At 45.4% G+C, this 20770-nt stretch overlaps 1 protein-coding gene across 3 annotated transcripts in view; it reads left to right on the top strand.

Moving 5' to 3' along the window:
- Positions 1-5150: 5150 nt before the first annotated feature.
- The window catches only part of ARHGEF12 (Rho guanine nucleotide exchange factor 12), a 73296-nt gene continuing 57676 nt past the window's right edge, over positions 5151-20770 (top strand). For 2 of the 3 annotated variants that reach the window (XM_051812216.1, XM_051812215.1), the window contains exon 1: positions 5152-5898. In XM_051812216.1, coding sequence (XP_051668176.1) covers positions 5867-5898 — 32 coding nt within the window. In that variant the 5' untranslated portion in view covers positions 5152-5866. Of the gene's footprint in view, positions 5899-20770 lie in introns of all 3 variants that reach the window. The other variant, XM_051812217.1, reaches the window with a different exon arrangement.

Here is a 20770-nt window from a genome sequence, read left to right as displayed (position 1 = left end):
ACTGATACCATTGCTGTCAGCAGGTCTTTCTCGGACGGAAGAGATGAGAGAATGTTTTAAGCTTCATGGTGATATTCTTGATACTTGCAGATTTTGTATAGTCTGAAAGTAAAATAACATGGAGTCTTTTATGTCCAAAGAAATCAAATTTCAGAGAGGGAGAGGGAATCAGTCAGCATTGGCTTTGTGTTCCTTAAGCAATTTCTGGGCAAGGAGCAACTCTTTTTTTTGGTTATACCAATAAACCAGCACTTTCCTCTCTCCAACTCAGCTTCAGTAAGTGCTCTAATAAATCTGTGTAAGAGAAGGAGTTTGATTTGCCCTGTTTCCCTCAGGTCCCAGGGGCAGTTTGGCAGCTGATAAGTTGGCAGCATGAGGGATCTTTAGAAAATTAATGAGGAAAACTGAATAGATCAAGGTGTATGGAAAAGCTTTTGTCAAGTCAGAGTGGTTTGCAGGTCATTCATTTTGAATGAGAAGGAGAAAGTGTCAGTTTCTGCAGCTTCTTAAATGCTACAAACACGGGTTTTCGGCAATATTTGTGTTTCGTTGTTTGTGTCAGAAGTTTCAGTGTAACAATCCTCAAATGTGATGAGAAATTTACATCCTTCACCTCTTTAGATTTTACCCCCTTAACAACCTCTTTGTTTTTAATCCCCTCTCCAGCCAGAGGACCTTTATTCCAGCAGAGACTGAGAAGGAACCTCCTGACAGAACATCCAGCAGCTTCATCTGCCCTCACAGAGGCGGCTGCTTTGCTTATGCTGATACAGAAAGAAAGCTTAGAGCTATAAAAATGCTCAGTGCCACGTGGATTATCCAGGTTTAGGAACTGTAATAAGCTGTCAGAGTGGAAGCTCTGACAGATTAGTCCATCTGTGTCTCAACAGAGGCAGCAAAGTGTTGTCCCAAGTGGCCTAAAAGAGACCAGCCCTGGGTGCATTCCCAGCAGCTCCAGGGAACTGGGTGCAGGACAAGCTGCCTGTCTGTAGGTGGTAAATCAGGGGCTTGTTTTAAGATGGGAAAAGGCTTTGAAGCTGCACAGGAGTGTGGAGCCCAGCACGAGTTTCTGTGTGTTTTGTCAGGTTAGGGTTACATCCAGCCATGGAAGTGGCCACTGGATCCAGCAGCTGTTGGTGCTTGAGGTGAGTTTGACTGGGTGGAATCACACACAGGGCATGACAGTCTGAGGCAGGAAGGTTTGAGCTGTGCTGAGCTTGAGAGCAGAGCCAGGTTTACCCCAACCCTGACCCAAGATCAAGGTCCTCTCTGTTCTTCAGGAGTCACAAATCCATGTGCACATTTGGGAAATGAACTGTCTTCTCTGTAAGCCTTGTACAAGGTGGAAGGGTTGGCTGTTGCCTTCCAAAAGCAGCAGAACAAGAGCTGGCACAGCAATTTATGGTGAGTTTAAATAACAGTCCAAAATACTGGTGCATTCTACCAGTGGCTTTAAACTGATGACTTGTAAGTAGCAAAAGAGATTTCATCCCCTTGATTTTTATGATGGAGCTCAGCAAAACTCAGCTGATCATCATGTCTGACTCAGCACATGATTTTGCAAAGTTTTCTGTTATTTTCTTTAGTTTTGTTCTGTACTTTTCTTCTTTACTATTTACTTTCTTTACTTTCTATCCTCTTCTTTACTTGAGGTCTGCAGGAGACCCGTTGCACACACAGGTGAGTTGCTCTCGTGGCTGGTTATCCCACCTGAAACACGAAGGGAGATTTTCCCGAAGGAAAAAGGGTCACCTGCGCTGTTTATATTCATGGTTAAAATTTGAACTATCGCCTTTTGCAGATTTCTGTGGCTTTCTGTGCCGAGGCCGCAGCGGTGCAAAGCCCCACGGAGCATCCCGGGTATCACACGTTTTGGAAATGCTCCTTTCCGAAGGGGAACGAGGGGGCGAGCAGGAGCTCACCGGTTACCTGCTGGGAAGTTCAGGTTAGAGGAACCATTCGAGGCTTTCCCAGCAGATGGCAACAGCTCCTCGGTGCGAGGCTGGAAAAGAGGGATTAGGCAAAAGGATCCTCAGCAAACACTTTCTCTATAAACCTGCCTTTGCAGGAGCCCCTCTAGGGCTCCTCCAAGGATCTGCCCTTTGCTTTAGGGCAAAATAAATTATGTTCCACAGGAATCATCAGTTTTTGCTCCGGGGTTCTCCTCACTTGAGCTGCTTAGCTCTGCTTTGGACTGAAAAATAGACTTTTGTGGACTTTGGTGCTGTGCCCTGGAGAGTGATGAGGTTAATCAAAGAAACACGGAATGGTTTGGGTTGGAAGGGACCTTAAAGATCATCTCGTTGCAACCCCTCTGCCATGGGATGGTACTTTGTGGTAAATTCAGCATAAGTGACAACTTCAGAGCTACCAAAAAAAAGTATCTATTTTAGTTGGTACAGTGTAATTGGTTATGGATTTCCCCACCCCATATTTCACGCTGTAAAACTGCCCAGGCAGAATTATCATAAATAGGCATCCATCTTAACCTAAGTGTGCAGTCAGCTCCCACCATAAAAAAATAGCACTTGCAGAAAAGAGAAGCAGTTATGGTTTCAGTATCTATGTCTTAGCATTTCCTCCAGCTAATTGTTGTTCTCATTACGTTGTCATGCCCAATAAAATATAATTAAAGGAATAAAGAAGGCCTAATATGCAAATGCTGGGCCTGCCATGAATCAGAAGGTCTCCCAGGAGCCTTCCCTTCTCCAGGCACGGAACTTGATGTTCCCAAAGTTAAAAGCAGGGAGGGATTTATTGCAGGCAAGATGCAATAAAGGGATATATAATAAATAAATACAGATGTATGGAGGTATTCAGTCACTTCATCACCACTGTGGTGCACAGCTGCAGAATGAGAGGCAGACGTGGCTGCTTGTCTTGCACTCCCACACTTTTTTTTTCTTTCCCCAAGCCTGTATTTTCCTCAGAAGGAAACCAAAAAAGGAAGTATAAATGTCCCGCGCCTATATGTCAAGTATCGTGTAGAAAATGATTTCATCCCACGCTTCCCCTCTTTGCTCTGAACTTCATCAAAACAACAAATTCTTCAGGCTCTCAGACAGTCTGCTGGCTTCCTGATCCACGCTCGCTTCGCTCCAGAGCAGGAAAAGGCTCCGTGTTCCAGAGCAGCAGCAGCCTGGATTTAGCTTCAGGCAAGGTATGGTCCTGTGTGCTTAGGGAGGGATCTGCTCCCGAGTTTCCAAAGCCTGTTTGCCAGGCTCTTTCCAAGTCCAGTGTCCTGGCTTTGAAGTATACGATGGCAAGATTAATTAAAGGGAAGGAGGATGGTGTCCTAGATGATTGGGATTAGCTAATAGGGTTATTTTAGTCTGCTGGCATTTGGTAGGGCAGACTGATGTTCCGTGAGTTTCTCTGCACAGGGACAGCAGGAATTACTGCCCACCCTCCCTGGCAGAGGAATCCTCCTGTTTTCTGTCAGACTTCTGCAGTGCTCGTGAGCTTTAATTCCTGCAGGAGAAGCGTGGAAGGTTCCTGAAGTTAGAGCACGTAGATTTTATTTCCAGGTGTTTGAGAACAACTTGCTTGTAGTGGCAGGACAAGGAGAAGTGGCTTCACACTGAGAGAGAGGAGGTTTAGACTGGATATTAGGAAAAAATTCCTCCCTGTGAGGGTGGTGGGGCTCTGGCACAGGTTGCCCAGAGAAGCTGTGGCTGCCCCAGCCCTGGAAGTGTCCAAGGCCAGGTTGGATGTTGGAGCAACCTGGGAAAGTGGAAGGTTGTGCCCATGGCAGGGGGTGGAATGAGATGCTATTTAAGGTCCTTTCCAACCCAAACCATTGGGATTCTGTGTAGAGCTGAGGCAGGCATTTCCCTCTAAAGCAGAGTTGTGCATGGCATAAATGGCAGGGAGACACAGCCGTGCACCAGCAAGGATGTGTTTGTGCTGAGGAGAGAGAAATCCACACCTGCTGAAATTTCAATGTCCAAATATCCCTTTTTGCCTATGTTTTCATACTGGAGTTTTTTTTACATGAAGAGGAGCAGGAATTCAGTGCAGTGTTTCTGGAAGGCTGAGGTACGTGCAGGGAGGGATCAGTTCTCGGATTTACGTTGACCTTCACCCGTGAGAAAAATTCCTAATGAAACGTGTGTGGAAATGCAGGGGAATGTGAGACTGGACGTGGAGCCACGAAAGGTTTTGGAGCAAACAGCACAGGCGGTGACTCTTTGAGACAGAGCTCCCGACACTCCACTGTTTTAATTCGCTGTTTATTTTCTTTGTGCTGTTAAGCCTCTTTGGTGTCATATTTTCCATCCCGCAGCCCGGGGAGATGGAGGCGCGGGCACTCCCTGCCCTCCGAGCTTGTGACGAGGCAAAAACCGGGGAGCGGGAGGGAGGAGGAGGAGGAGGGCTGGGGATGGGAAATGGAGAGGGAAACCTCTCCGGCAGGGATGCGGGATGAGGGAGGAGGGACTGTTACTTGAATGGAGACGGGAGAGAAGGAAACAGCCCGCTGGCCTGGGAAAGGCTTCCCGAAGGGGAAGGGGAAAACGCAAAGGACCGGGAGAAGGGCAGGGAGGGAGGAGGAGGAAGGGGAGAAGGTGGAGGAGGAGGGGGGAGAGAGGAGGAAAATAAGGGGAAGAGAAGGAAAGGAAGAGAAGAAAGGGGGAAAGGAGAAAAGGGAGGAAGAGGAGAAGGGGGAAAAGGAGGAGAAGGAGGAAGAGGGGGAGAAGAGAAGGAAAAGCGGGTGGAGAGAAGGCAAAGGAGGAGAAGGAGGGGTAAGAGGAGGAAAAGGAGAAAAAGGAGAAGAAGGAGTAGGAGAAAGGGAGGAGAAGGAGGGAGAGGAGGAGGAGAGAGAAGGAGCAGAAGAAGGAGGAGGGGGGAAGAGAAGAGGGAGGAGGAAGAGAAGGAGGAGGAGGGGGGAAGAGAAGAGGGAGGAGGAAGAGAAGGAGGAGGAGAGGGAAAAGAAGAAGGAGGAGGAGGAGGAGAAAAAGGAGGAGGTGGAAGAGGAAGAGGAGGAGAAGCAGGAGGAGGAAGAGGAGGGCTGCCAGCGGAGGGATCCGGTGCCGGGGCGGGGCGGCCGGAGGTACGAGCCCCCCGGAGGCGCCGGGGAGGGGCGAGCCGAGCCCAGCCCAGGATCGGAGCCCAGCCCAGGATCCGAGCCCAGCCCAGCCCAGCCCGGCCCGGCCCGGCTCGGCGCAGGCTCCGCCGGGACGCGCCGCTCCCGCCTGGCCGCAGCCGCAGCAGCGCAGCGGGGCCAGCCCCGGGCCGGGAGGGGAGCGGGGGCCGCGGCGAGGCTTGGCCGTGCGCGGGGCCGGAGCGGGAGGCGGAGCGGCGGCCGATGGAGCCCCGGGCCTAGAGGGGCCGGCCGGGCCGCCCCCGCGGCGGGCGAGCCCCGGGCGGGGGTCGGGGCGGGCGGGCAGCGGGACATGGGCCCGGCCGCGGGCGGGGAGCGCCGCCCGCCCCCCCTGCGCTGAGCCCCCGCCGCAGCCGCGCCGCTGCTGCTTTCCTCCCCCTCGGGGGGCGAAGGGAACACCGAGATTGGTTTTTTTTTCTTTTTTTTTTGCCTTTTTTTCCCCCCTTCTCCGTGATCTGGATATTCTGCGCGACCGCAAAGAAGAGCTTTTTTTGCTTTTGTTTTTGTTTTGTTTTGTTTCGTGTTTTTCTTGTTTGTTTGTTTGTTTTGGTTTTTTTGTTTTGTTTTATTTTGGGGTGTTTTTTTTGTTTCGTTTCGTTTTCCTCCCGTCCTGCCCTCGCCCCGGCTCTGCCCCTCCCGTGTCACTCTCCCGGAGCCGGGGCTGGAGCTCGGATCCTCAGCGAGGGGCGAAGCCTCCTTCCCTACTCCCGCCGTGGATAAGTAAAATGTAAATTGGATAATAACGACCTCTTGCCAAAGGCTCCAATGAGTGGCACACAGTCCACAATCACGGACAGGTCAGTACGAAATGAAATTTCTCTGGTTTTCCTTCTTTTCCGAAGTGTAGAGACCCGTTCCCAGGGCTCGTGTGCTTCGCGTTCTGACTTCATTGATAGAAGGAATGAGGAGAGCGGGGTTAAATCTGAGTTTCTGGGAGCCCGTCTGTACCCGGGGTGTCTGACTGTCAAAGCGACTGGGTTAACTTTGAAACCGGAGTATTTCAAGTCCAACAGCTTTCAAGCCTGCCAGGCTGACTCTGTAGGAAGCGCGGGTTGTAATTCAGCTCCCAGGATGGGAGGAACACCGAAGTAATCTCTGCAGGGAGTTAAAGCAGGAAAGGCGACAGGAGTTTAGGATTCAGCTCGAGTGTGAACTCAGAAACCTCGTGCAGGATGCACTTGGGTCTCGTTGGGTCAAGCACTGCTGGGAGGTCACCTCAGGTGAGGCAGGAGGGATAGTTGTGGAGCAGGAATGTCTGCTGGTGTCTCCCTCGGTTTGAATTGTCCTGGCTTTAGATACCTGCTCAGGCCTCTAGGCTGCTCTGCAGGTGCTCCATGTGCCTTTTATTACAGCCTGGAGTTCTCCTGCTTGAACGGGGAGAAAAATGTGGGGTTCGTTGTGATAAAAAAACTCAACTAGGAGACCTCTTCATATGCTTTTGAGGCAGGAGGAGTGGAATGAGTGCCTTCATTTGAGGAGAGGAAACGATATCCTTTTTTTTTTTTTCCCAACTTAACAACGTCAAAAATTTTCATGTATTTTATTATATTCTTGTCATGTATCTTTGGTGGTTAAGGTGTGAAATGTGTGTGACAAAGGCCTTGCTTTGGCCTTTCATGACTGAGCAGCTCTGGCACAGCAGAGAATGCAGAGCTGGGACAGAGGAATGATGATTTTGGCTGCCTGAGCTCGTCCTATGGACTCCAGGGGTGGGCAGCGAGTGCAGTTCTCACACTTAGGCCTTTTCATGACTCCACAGGTCAGCTCAGAATTGTGTACAGTCTGTGTTTATGGCTGTTCATAGAGGATTAAGTCTTTGTAGTTAATTGTGTAGCTGTCACAGAACAGGTGACAGAAGAAAACTCCTAAATTTTTGCTCTTTTGCAGTGCATTAATGAATCTCGAGTTGCAAGACTTTTTTTCTGTACCAGACAAGACAATGACACTAAAAAGGCATTTCAGTGGCTTTGTGAGGATTTTGTTACATACTTAAGACCATATGTCTTGTGGCAGTTGCATGATATCAAAAGGAACGACAGGATTTTCGTACCAAGAGGCAGCTGAGTGATGCATGGAAAAGAAAAGCACGAGAACAGGGAATTTAATTTACTTGTTAGTAAAACAAAATACTTTCCATGATTGAATTGGAACAGCCAAATTGAAAACGTAGCGGAGACAAAAAAAAAAATGTCTCATTTCCTTTAGCTCTCAGTCATGTCAGGAGGATGTTTCTGTTTGGTTCTCCATTAAGGGTCTGGTTTAAAAGGCTTTTAATGTCAGGTGAGGAGCTGTCTCCAAAAGCCCTGGCAGTCAGAGCTTTCTGGAAGTGGGGATGTGGGATGGCTGGGGGAATGTGGGGAAGCTGGATCTTGTCTTGCCACTGCTCTCCACCTCTGGCCTGAAGGAACCCCAGCTCTGGAGGTGCAAAGTTGTGGTCGTTGCTCAGCCTGGAGAGGAGAAACTTTGAGGTGACCTAATTGTGGCCTTCCAGTACCTGGAGGAGCTACAGGAAAGATGGAGAGGGACTATTTAAAAGGGCCTGGAGTGCCAGGACAAGGGGGAATGGCTTCATGCTGACAGAGGGCAGGGTTAGATGGGATATTGGGAAGGAATTGTTCCCTGGGAGGGTGGGGAGGCCCTGGCACAGGTTGCCCAGAGAAGCTGTGGCTGCCCCTGGATCCCTGGAAGTGTCCAAGACCAGGTTGGACAGGGCTTGGAGCAACCTGGGCTGGTGGAAGGTGTCCCTGCCCATGGCAGGGGGGTGGAGAGAGATGATCTTTAAAGTCCCTTCCAGCCCCAACCATTCTGGGGTTCTGTGATGATTCTGTGATTTATTCCCTGGCTGAACCTTTCAGCAGAACCCCAGGCATGGTGGTGTTTTCTCATCCCTGCCCCTCCTCTCTGTCTGCTTTGGGCAGGATCTGGAGGGGGGTGTCTTTTGGTCACTGTTGTCCCCCAGTGCACTGGGGAAATGCTTCCTTTCCCATTAGGCCCAAGAAGCCTCTGTGTTGCCTCTTTCAATCTGTCTCTTAAGCTGGGAATGTAAAGCAGGTGCAGTAGAAATCATCCTGATGCTTCATTAGTGTCATTAGATCTGCGTGGTGGAAATCAGATGACGTGTTCAATCCTCTCTGTGTTTTTATCAGTGCCCTTCCTTGGTGGGATCCAGTTGGGAACTACCCTAAAACAGGAAAACCCAGCTGGCATCTGTGCCAGATGGCATTAGGAATAAAACAGGGTGGCCTGGGCCTGCATTTTTCTCCATATTAGCTTTCCATATTTGCATGTTACACATGTAGAGCTGCCTAAATCCATGTCACAGACAGCAGATATTTCCTGTGGTATCCCCTCAGCTGAAGGTGGTAATTGTGCTATGATTTGACAGCTGTCAGACATTTCCCCTGCACAAGTTGCACTTGTCTCATCCTTGACATGTTTTATGGCTTTTATGTTTTTGTTGATGATGTCATGTATGGCATTAAAGTATATAAATTAGGAGTGTATGAATGGCCATTTCTGGTGCTGTTCTGTAGCTAGTGTGATAAATGATGTTTTCATTAAATCCCCTCCCTTTTTTTTTTTTCCCATCTTTTTTATTTTGTTCTCTTCCCCAGGAAAGTTAAGTGGATTTTAGTGTCTGGCACTCTGCTGAAACACAGTCAGGCCCGTTCATATCTGATGATAAGTCCCTCTGTGGACCAAACCTTAACCCAGTTAATTTTGCTGATGGTTATGCTCCATCCCTGTGCTGGATTCTGGCATCCAGCTGCCTCCAAAGCAACAACATTTTCTTCAAGTGTCTTTTTCTTCAAGTGCCTTAAGCCTGGAGGGAAGTGAGTGCCTGGGAGAGTGGGGGAATACCAGGCATTAAACAAAAAGGCAGAACAGATGTTAAAACTCCTGGGAGTGTAATGGCTGTTCAGAGTTACTGAAGAAGCCTCTGACACACACTGTTCCCCATCAGCTCCTCAGCATTTGGAGAAACAACTAAAGGGTAAAATAAAGATTAGCTCCTGATAGAGTAGAAACACATCTGCAAAACGGTGTCCAGGATTGCTGGGGTGCCTTGCATGGCTGCTGGTGGTTTGAGAGAGTCAGAACTTTTAACAGTGACCTAAACTTCCCCTTCTTTATCTCAAGATGTTCTTTTACTTTGTCAGCTGCTGCTTTTTTTTTCATAAAAAATGCCCAGTGGACCATATCAAACCCATCTCCAGCCTTCTTGCTCTGCTCCTTTATGTTTGTAAACATATACACCCCCTTTACTTAATCCTCTCTTAGCCATGCTGTGTTTATCTAGAGGCCTCCTGAGGTGGCATTTATCTTGCTTAGCCTAGGAAGCCTTTGAGGTGGAACATCTCTGAGCTGCTCACCAAGACTGACTTGATGGTGGAAGGGACCTGGTGCATGGAGGGGACCATTTCTTATCCCAGAGCAGGTGTCTGAAATCTGGTCTTCATTCCTGCCTGGATTTAAGTGAGGTTTGCCAGACCTTTTAGCCTGAAACCCCACATTTTTGCCCGGTTGCTGGTGCTGGGTTGGGGTTTTTTTGCTGGATGGTTTCAGGGCTGTCACCTGAGGATTTGGGGAGGGCGGCGGTGGCCGGGCAGGGTTTGCTGGAGGACTCTCCCTGCTCTCCTGCAGTCAGTGTGCCCGCATTCCCTCCCTCTGGAGTTTTCCTGGACGCAGCCAGGCCGGCCCTGGGCGTTGCTGCTGTGCCGGTTGTGGCCGGGGACACATGGCCGGGCGAGATAAGGCCTTTATTCTTCCCAAGGCCACGATGAAACCCGGCCATTTGCAGGCTCTGCTTGGCCACCGAGGGCTGCCCCGAGCTGGGCCGTGTCTGTATCCTGTTATGACACCGAAGAAACATTTGTGTGCCATTAATTCTCTTTTTTTTTTGGTTTTTTTTTTTTTTTTGCTCTCCTAGCCCACTGTATTTTTTTCTTCCTGTAACCGTTCCAAACTCACTTCAGAGTTGAGCAACTGCACGGACTCGCTTTATGTTTTTCTTTCTGGTTTATTAAAAGCCCAATAAAAGAAAGGAGGCTCTTGCTTTTGCAGGACCTCGCTGAGGAACCGGTGGCTCTTCCCTCTTGCACTTGCTTGCAAATGAGTTTTATTTATAACCGTGCTGTAGTTTCTGTTGCTATGATTGGAAAACAGCAGAGGTAGAATTTACACATAATTACCCTTGAGAAGTTTTAATTGGTGATTTGCTCCTGACTTGGTACTAAAATAGACCCTAATTGTTTCTTATCTGCTTAGATGCACTTTCCCCTGTCTTTGGAAGTCCCTGTAGTAACTGGGAATTCTTTAGCTGTCTGGTGGGGGAAAAAAAAGGGTTTTCTTTTTTTCCAGCAGAGTAAGAACTTCACAGAAAGTCACACCTTATTGTTAGTGAGTAGTTAGATGCTATTATCGTGCATTTATTTAATCAGTAGTAATTTATTTAATGTGAGACCCAATATTTATGGAAAATGAGCTGCAGCACGACATCTAAGGACTAAAAAGCATAATAATCTTTAAGGCAAATCATCTTGTGCTTTCCATCATTGTGCCTTCACTGAGTTTGGAAATGAGTAGTTGACATAGTCTGTGCATAAATCCATTTTCTCTTTTGCTTTTGTCGTGGCTGCCACAAGAGAGGACTGTCTGGGATGTTCTCTGCTGGCCAGGAAGCAAATGCTCCCAGTTCATGCTGCATAGTTTATTAGGGTTTTTACTGGAGACAGGAGTTGAGGTGAGCTTGATTTTCTAGTTTTGAGTAGAGCTGTGGGCGTTGTGATTATTTGGGTGGAGGCAGGAATGATATTTCATCTCTTAGCCCAATTGTATAATTCTCCCCCGTGCACATAACTCCTGGTGTGGCAGTTCTGAACGTTTCAAATGGCTGGGTTAGGAATGGGACTGGGATGTTGGCTCCTTCAGTTTTAGGCTTTCAAAATTCTTGTCCACATCTACAGGAATTGGGGACATTCAGCAGCAAAAAATTACTCAGTTGAGGAAAGCCTGGGGGGTGTGAGGGGTTGCATGAAGAGTCTGGAGAAGCGACCTGGTGATGTGTGAGCTCTTCAGACACCATTCCTGTCAGAGGGGGATCCACAGGGCTTAGGAAACCTGGAATATGGAACCCCTTTCTGGCCTGATACAGTCAGTTCTCCTGCCTCTGGCTGCCCATGGCAGTGTTTGAGTGCTGGTGATGTGTTGACACAACTCACCGCTGTCATGTTGGGGTTGTCCTGCTCTGTGTCCAGTGTCCCTCCCCTTTCTTCCTGTGGACAGTTGTTTGCACACTGGAGTGTTTTGAGGTCTCTGTTCTGTCCTAGTTGGAGATTCTTGGGAAGAAAAGTGCGTCTTGCCCTCGGAGCAGGAGTTGCTGAGGTCACTGGTGAGCTCTGTGGGTGTTCCTTGGTGATCTTTGACTCCTGTGACCTGTGTGGGACGAGAGTTTCGTGGTCCTTGAGGGTGGCAGCAGTGACCACAGTCCTGCTGGGAATCAAAGAGGGTTCTGTTCACCCTCACAACTGTTCTGCATCACGTTGCAGAAGTAGTGATTTAGGCATCAAAGATTATTTAGCAGCTCGTGCTAAGGTAGTACAGAGCATTCATGAATTTGGGGAAGGTGGTACTGACACCTGGGCCAGTTATTTTATGTATTTCATGACAGTACACCAGGAATAATTAATTATTTTCTCCCAGGGAATTTATGTCTTCAAGCATTTGTGTGAATTTGAGTAGCTTCAGTGCCTCCTGTTTCCCTGCTTTCCCAAGAAGCTTTGGAGTAGAATCAACAGGATTTTTAGCATTAACTCTTGTTTTCCCGCAGTGTTTTGGGAGGCATCCTTGGCCTCTCATGGATATAACCATCAGCCCCCCCGAGCCAGCCCAGGGCTGTAGCTCAGAGTTATGCAGAGTGTCTCAGAGAGGAGCAGTGTTTGCTTTGGTCTGGAGACTGAATTCTCCACTTAACCTCGAGCTGGTCCTTCTGGGTCACCAGGGAGGTATGTTGGCTCTGCTGCTTCAAAGATAAGCTCAGGCTCTTGCTTCAAGGCTTTACCCTCCAGGTTTCTCATTGAATACCTCTTCTTTCCCTCTGGAAATCAGCAGTAGGAGACTTACTAATGAATCCCATTTGCATTATCCTCCAGTTTGGGTGGTCAGAGTTGCTAATAAAAGTACTTCTTGTAGCATTCCTGAGGCTCTGCAAATATTCCCCTTCCTAAGCACTCTCCCCTCTTTCACTCTAGGCCTGATATTTTATCTGCTTTGAGATAACCAGATTTTCCTGTGTGAGAGATGTCAGTAGCACTGAGAGAAAATAGACTTAAATGCATATTTTCAGGTATGTGATGCTCTGCTCTGTGGCCCTGCTCTGCATAATTATTAGCTTTTAAAGAATAAAAGTGTTAGTTCATGTCTCAGCTTGATTAAACTGAGGGTCAGGAGCCTGGATGTAGATAATGTTTCATCATCAGGAGAGAAGGCTTAAAATAAGGAGAGGAGAGGCAGCAGCAAACTAGTAAAATCAAAAGGGATGTAAAATGTGCAGCGTGCATTAAGAATGTACAAGGGATAAAATGCAAGGCAGGATGCATTAAAAAAAAATAGGAACAACCCACATAGAAAAAAGACAGGAAGAAACAAGGTTTGCTCATTTTTCTTTTCAAAGAAAACACGGAAAAACAAATATATTGAAAACGACAGGAAAAAGCAGAGTCCTTATGTTTGAGATGTAAGCATAAGTATAAATAGCAGAAGCAAAACAAACAACGTTCAGACATTCACAGATTGTCTCCTAAACGGGGGGTTTGTGCTTTTGTTATCGCCGTGCATCCTTTCCTTGGGGGGTTTTCAGTGTTGTGTCTGTTCCACTTCTGGGCAGGAACCCTTTTCCTTGCAGAGTCGCACCCGTTTAGCCCCGGTGTGATGGTAAATAAGAAACATCGCTGTTTACATCGCCTGGCAAAACGCTTTAAATGCGATGGCGTGGCTATTTTAAGCCTTGTTTTGGCAACACTGAAAGGTCTGGGCTGTGATGTTCGGTGGTGAGGGTACTTCACGGAATTGCTCTGGCACTGGGAAAGCAAATGTGTGTCCCCTTCCTGAGGTGGAAAAGATCATCGATCACAGCACAGGTTTCTGTACTTGAAATAATTTTGTCTTAATCTGGGCTCAGTTCATCTGAAAAAACTCAACCTTTTATGGTCAGGGAACAGGGGTTTGCTAAAAGATGGACTGGGCTGTGTGAATGAATCAGAAGGGCCTCTTTTGGTGGTAGAAATTTGCAGTGTTGGCACTTGAAACCTAAGAGGGATCGTGGCATTGGAAATCCTCAGGGATATTGGTGGAAATCTTCATTTTTTTTCCGCGTGCTGTTCCTTATTGAATCTGTGAGTAGCAGCACAACTGTTCTTGTTTATGTGAGAAGCTGGTTTGGAATTTATTTGCAGGCTGTGAATCCTGGTTTGTGGCATCACAGGCAGCCGTTTTACCAAGGGCTGGGGGTGACTTCCCAAGTGGAATTAGGAAGAGTTAGATACTCTTTTATGGAGTCCTGAGGGAGCTGCAGGACTGGAAGGGGGTTGCAAAGCTTAGGTTGGACCTGAATTGACCTGAGCAAGCACTTCCCAGCGTGGAGGAAAAGCCCCATGTGCTTAATAAAGCCCTAGACTGATGTGAGACAGGCACAGCATTCGGAGTCCACCACTCCCATAAACATACAAGCTCCAACCTGCAGGCTCAACCCAAAGCATCTGATGGCTGCTTGAAAGTCTTTTTTCCCCTGTTATGATAGTGGCTGTTGGTGCAGCTCGCTGGCAGCACATCAGACGGGGCGTCTCCTCTCAGTACTCTGTGGCACCTCTGCCTTTCTGGTGTGCCCAGATGCAAAAGAGGACTCTGATGAGCAGGGGCTGAGATCAAAGCTGCCAGAAAAGGGCTGGAAAACTGGGGGGGGGGGAAGAGGAGGATTAAAGGAGGGAAGCTATAACGATCGAGACAAAGGAAATAGGAAAAAGCTGCAGCGTTAAGACAGGAGAAATCAATAGGAAATGAGTGAGAGGGGGAGAAATGGGGGAGCTGGTGGCAACTCCCAGATAGGACAGAGGCTTCCTGTCTGCCCCTGTGTGGGGAACTGCAACAGAGGGAGATGAATTCATATGAATTCATATGAATTCATATAAATTCATATAAATTCATATGAATTCATATAAATTCATATGAATTCATATGAATTCATATAAATTCATATGAATTCATATGAATTCATATAAATTCATATAAATTCATATGAATTCATATGAATTCATATAAATTCATATAAATTCATATAAATTCATATAAATTCATATAAATTCATACAAATGTGAACTCTCTAAATGTAAGGACGGGTGGAATTCTTGCGTGCCCAGGATAAAAATCCCTCTCCTGGAGATCTCCTGGTGCTGAAGTGCAGCTCTCCAGCTGGCAGTTGGTTGGTGCTGCCTGTTGAGAGGCACCAAATGACAGGCTGTGGTTTTACCCCGTGCAGTCCCTGCGGTTTTGGCAGCGGAAGTGGTTCCTGTGGGCACAGATCTGATCTGAGCAAAACCAAGCAGCTCAATCGTTTTTGGCTGGTGGAAGGTGCTGTGGGGATCCTGCAGAGAGAGCCCTTCCCAATTGTTGTGGGATTTCCTTTGTCGAAGTGTGTAGGTGCCTCAGTGAGGCTTCCCTTCCCTGGGGAGTTTTAACAGAACCTTCAGCAGGAAAAGCAAATATCCTGGAACAATTTGGAAGTGGCTGCATGATCTAAAAGTGCTGTCCACAGGTTTGTGATAGTAGTTGGTAATATGGTGTTTGAGATCAGCAAAGGTCTTCAGGAACTGCCCAAATAAGTTGGTTTCTCTGTTTTTATTGGGGCATCTGGCCCTGGAAGCCCCAGGTTTTATGCTCAGGTGTCTCTCAGGTCTGTGAAGTGATGTAAAATGTTCACCTCACTCGCCTCGTGGAAATTGTTCTGGGAAGAAAACACTCAGGGGAAAAAGGGGGAAAAAAAAATCCCAAAAAGGGCAAGCACAGGTTTCTTCCAGCGTGGAAAGCTGGAGGAATGCTGGTGATGGCTGGAAATGCTGGAGTGGTGTTTACCTTGGATGTTACCCAGTGCAGCCTCAGCTGTACGTGTTGCACAGCAAACCTTGACCTCCTCCCCCTTTTCCTTTTAGCAGACTTACAAGCAGGTTTTGCACTCACCAGTGAGACATTAACCGTGGGTTTTTGGTGTCTGCACCTGCTCACCCGTGCCTTGGACTCCCCTCTGGAGCTGAGGTGTCTGGCCCTGGTAATCCAGGCTCAATCCCTGGTTTAGGGCAGGCAAACACTTCTTTCCTGGCAGTGGGAACGTGCTTGCCCAGCTGAAAGGTCAGTGGTGCTCCTGGAGAGTGGGCACAGTGGCAGTGGGGACAGTCCTTGTGCTGGTTACAGCTTGTTTGGACACTTGGCACCAGTTTGGAGGAGGTTCTTCCCTGGTCACGAGTCAAAGAGAAGCAGATAATTAAACTGAGCTGGGAGGGGGAGAGGAAACAGCTTTGCAACTTTTTTTTTTTTTTTTTTTTGGGCAGCCTGCAAAAATCTAAATCCTTTCACTGGAATTCAGCCAGGTGGAGAGAATCTGTCCCTCCCTCTCCACCCTCCCCCTTTCTTTTTCTTTTTTTTTTTTTTTAATTAATATATATATTTTTAATCCTCGTGGCTCTGCAGCTCCTGGGAGGCAGCTTTGCTGAGCCTCCTTATTGCTGCAGTAACAGGAGCATCACAGCAACTGAAAATTATGCTCCATCTGCTGCTTTTTCATATGTATGGAGAAAATGGCTCCTTCACATCCATCAGTTGATTCTTGGAATACTGATGGGATTTGATCAGCAAAGGTCTTGAGACACTTGGAAGTTTACACCACCAAAATAAGTTGGTTTCTCTGTTTTTATTGGGGTTCTGGTCCCAGCAATCCAGGCACAATCCCTGGGAAGAGGGAATATATTTCCTCAAAACAGGTGTTGATATAGAGTATATGAGGACTTAGGGTTTTTTATTTCTTTTTCTTATTTTTAATGAAATGTCGTTCAGATCAAAAAGTTTAGCCCCAAAGGAGCATTTCAACATCTAAGGTAAAGAGGGAGGAGAAAAAAATAACCATAAACCATAAAATGGTTTGCTTTTTCTTTTTGATAAATGCAAAAGACAGTTTGTAATTGGTTGCAAGGACAGGCACAGAGGGACTCTGGGCACTTCAGACAAGGACTGTGCTGTTCAAGGGCCCTGCTTGTTTAAATCCCAATGTGGAATCTTCTCATCTCCTCCTCGGGGGCAGTAAATTGGAAATGCAGGAATCAGCTGCGTGGCAATGGGAAGCCCTGCTCAGATATCCGGGACCCAAAGATGGAAAGCTCTGGGATTCCTGGGGGATTTGAAGGAATCCTCGCAGCTGTGCTGATGGGGGCAGCGGTCCTGGAGGTGGGTGTGTGTGTGCTGAGGATCCACCCTGCTCTGAGGATCTGTCCTGCTCTGAGGATCTGTCCTGCTCTGAGGATCTGTCCTGCTCTGAGGATCCACCCTGCTCTGAGGATCCACCCTGCTCTGAGGATCCACACTCCTCTGGTGATCCATCCTGCTCTGAGGATCCATCCTGCTCTGAGGATCCACCCTGCTCTGAGGATCCACCCTCCTCTGAGGATCCCTCCTCCCAGTTCCAGCCCGGGATAAGGGGCAGGAAGAAATGCCCAGGAGCAAATGGATTTTGCCTTGTAAGACTGAGGGCAGCCTGGGCTCTGCCCCTCTCCCTCTCTTCCATCGCGTGGAGGTGTTTGCTTTAGATTAAAGCACTTCTGGTGCTTTCCATGCTGCAGAAAATGCCTTGGGAGGAATTGTCCTTGTGAATTTACAAACCCCTGCATTTTGCACTGCTTTAATACACTCAGTACTGATGTTTTGCTGGTGACCAGCAAATTTCTATATATTTTTTATATATAATTTTAATACATTTTTATATAATTTTAATATTTAATTTTAATATTTAATTTTAATATATAATCTAACATATAATTTTATATATAACTTTTAATATAATTTTTATATATAATTTTTATATATTAGTCTAATCTATAATTTTATATCTATTATTTTTGTATATATATTATATATTTATGAATAAATAGTTGTAGTGTAGTGCTTTAATACTTTATTTTTAAAGATATTACATAACTTATATATACTTTATATTTGTATTTAGATATATTTATAATTTATATATTTATCTATATTTATGGATCACTTATAATTAGGGTTATAATTGATATATAATTTATGTATATATTATATATAATTTGTATTTGAAATTATATAATTTATAGTTTACATAATAAACATACAGTTATATGTTTTATATATAAATACACAATATATATCAATATATAAAAATATATATAATTTATATATATAATATATCCATATAAAAATATATTATATATTTTATGTATAAATATCTAATATACCCATATATAATATATTCATATATAAAATATGTATTATATCTTTTATATATAAATATATAATATATATCAATATATAAAATACATATATATTCCATATATAAATATAACAAATGCATATATAATAATATATAGAATATAGAATATATGATATGTATTTTCTATATTAATATATATTTGTGTATTAATATTTTCCCTCAGTGTTTATATTTTCAAGTTTCTTGCATGTGTGGGGAGATGAATCATCTCAGCTCCTTATGCTCGGCTGTTGGTTGTGGTGGGAACCCAACATTTTATTCCTGCTGGGAGGTGTTTGAGTGTGGCCAACTGCTGCTGGGTGAGGAGCATGTTCAGTCCCTACAGCACAGGGAGAGCTGGATTTTGGGGGAGTTGTGTTTTCCTCCAGCAGGGATGACTCAGATGGAGCTGATAAGAGCCAGCACATTATTATATATATATATATATATAAAATATATATAAATATATATATAATATATATAATTATATTATATATATATATAAAATATATATAAATATATTATATATATATAATATATAAAAATATATTATATATATATAATATATATAAATATATATTATATATATATATGAAGTGAGGCTGCAGCTAGTGAGCAAATATTAAAAACTGCCCATGAAGCGAGGCCCTGGGCAGCCTCCTGGAGGAAATGCACCCTCCTGCTCGTGCCTGGGTGAATGTTCCTGCTCTGGGATTTCCAAGGAAAGAGGCAGGTGCAGCACTGGAGTTCAGACAATAAAGCTTGGAGAGCTCCTTTCTCTCCCTGCCCATCTCCTGACATATTTGTTTTATTTGTATGTGTTTGTAAAGCTGGGGTGGGGTGAAGTTGATGGTGAGCTGAGAAGGACCTGCAAGATCCCTCAGAAAAAATAAGTTCAAGCTCCCCCACTCCCTTCCCTGGTCCTCCATGTGTAGTGAGCAGTTCATAGAGTTTTACAGGCCTGAAAGTATTTATTGCTGATAATTCCCAGCTCTGGAGTGAACCAGAAGAAGGTATTGAGTGCTAAACCCGTGGTATTGGTCTTGGGCTTTTATCTCTTGGAATTATGACACATTTTTAACAACCGTGTTCAGTTTGCTGGGAATTAAGTCTATTTTGTCTTAGAAAATGAGAATCACTGCTCTCATTTCTCTCTTTTCAAACTGTCAGCTATAGAATAATTACTTCTCTGTCTAGTTTATGCTGTTTTGGCATTGACTCAAGTTTGAATTTAGTGAATGGCATAAATACTGTATTTTGGAGCCGTTTTGGGGGGCTCCTTTTTTTTTTCATTTTTTTTCCAGCAGACTTACTGGAATTGGTTGAACTTAATTCAATGACAGGATAAGCAAAAATTTGTTTAGCTAGACTGTTCTGAAATGTTTAATGCCTTCTAAAATTGTTCATGGTAAAAGATCAAGGAAGGAAGCTGTGTGACCTTTTAGATGCAGCTCCATAGAACCCCTTTTCCTATGCCAGGAGTCAGCCCAGACAATGAAACTGGAAGGATGAGGGTCCTCTTTCATAAAAGATCTTTCACTTTTTGCTTTTACAGATGGCAGATTTAACAGACTTCACAGCTGTCTTTTAATCAGTTTTCATATTTGCACCAGAACTTTCTTATTTTAGTTGCTGTCTGTAAGAAAAAACTGTCCGGTTGCACGTTGAAAATGATAATTTTCTTTAATTTTCTTCGGTCAGCAGAGTTACTTCAGTATTATCTACTAGTAATAAATGCACAGAGTTACCAGTTGTGCCGAAAGTTTTAGTGAGTTGAGTGTTCTCTTGTTCTGAAGATGACTTTGAAAGGTTTGGCTGGGGGTTAAGGCAGCCGTGCATTAACAGCAGACAGCTGTGCTGCAGCCTTGTAATGATTGACTCCAAAGTAGGTTGCCAGTCTAATCCTAACTTGTGCTGATCTCTGCTTTTTGGTCAGCTGGCTGGAGCCTGGAAGGTGGGTTTTGTTCCGAGCAGAGCAGAGGATTTGGGTGGTGAATCACTCCGTGCATAATAAATTGAGTTGTGTCTCCAGCAGTCGAGTTGATTTTCCCACCCGACTCACTTCATCGTCTTCTCCTGTTTCTAAATCATCCTTGTTTTTTCCTTTGTGGGTAGTACTTCCCTGGAGCTTGTCCTGCAGTTAATTTATTCTGTTTTTTCCCTTCTGTGCCAGTTTTTAAGTTGAGTTTTGCCTGGCATCCTGCAGGTGCTGCCCCTTGAGTTTCCCAGTGACTGCTGTAACCACGTCCACTCATGGACTGGCAGAGTTAGGGATGTTTCTTAGGGGGTTCTCATCTGGTATCTTGCATCCTAAAAACATTTTCTTGTCTCTTATGTAGCAAAATGCTCTGAAAATGGAAAGTTTGCATGTGCACTGCCAGCACTCAGCTTAACTTGCCTTCCCAAATAAGTTGTATATTCCAGGTATCTGTGACTTGGTTTCTGTACCAAGGTACCACACAGACTTGTGCCACTAATCTTTTAAAAAAGGAATTAGGGGACTGATTTAACATAGGATGGCTGGTCTGGGTAGTATTTCCACTTCAGCAATTGCTGATCTACTCTTGCTGGAAAAATAATTTCCTGTTTGTGTACCTCAGTTTTCTCTTTCTCAAACTAAGTTCCAGTAATTGAGGGAGCTGAAGGGTTTTTATATGTGAAGCAGTGGGTTTGTAATATTATTGCTTTACCTGATGTAAGCTGTCCTTAAATTATCTCCTCTATTCCTAAGAGGAAGCTTCTGTATCTTTAACTCCCACTGCCTCTTATGTAACACAACACACTTGGGACACTCCAATGAAATATTAACTCACTTGGTCATCAGGTTCTCTCCTGCTTTCCTTAAAACACGCCCAGAGATGGCCAAAGACAAGATTTTTTTTTAGTCCTTTGGAGCTTGCAAGTTGACATTCAGATGAGTAAAAGTTTTTGAAGGAGCACACGGATCCTTTTCTTATACAGAAAAGAAAATTTGATGTTCCCCATACGTGACTTAAGAGCAGTTCGGTGCCTCTCACATCTTTCTGACTCCTTTGTAGGGATGTTCTGACATAATGGCCCATGAGTTTTGGAGCTGAAAATGCTCAGATGTTTCTCAGATGTGCCTAAAAGCTGCAGGTCATGCAGTGGAC

Source organism: Manacus candei, unplaced genomic scaffold, assembly GCF_025592945.1.
Source record: "Manacus candei isolate 608988 ecotype Guabito, Panama unplaced genomic scaffold, ASM2559294v1 h1tg000086l, whole genome shotgun sequence".
NCBI lineage: Eukaryota > Metazoa > Chordata > Aves > Passeriformes > Pipridae > Manacus > Manacus candei.
Note: the sequence above shows the minus strand (reverse complement) of the source record. Positions and strands in the feature narration are given on the sequence as shown.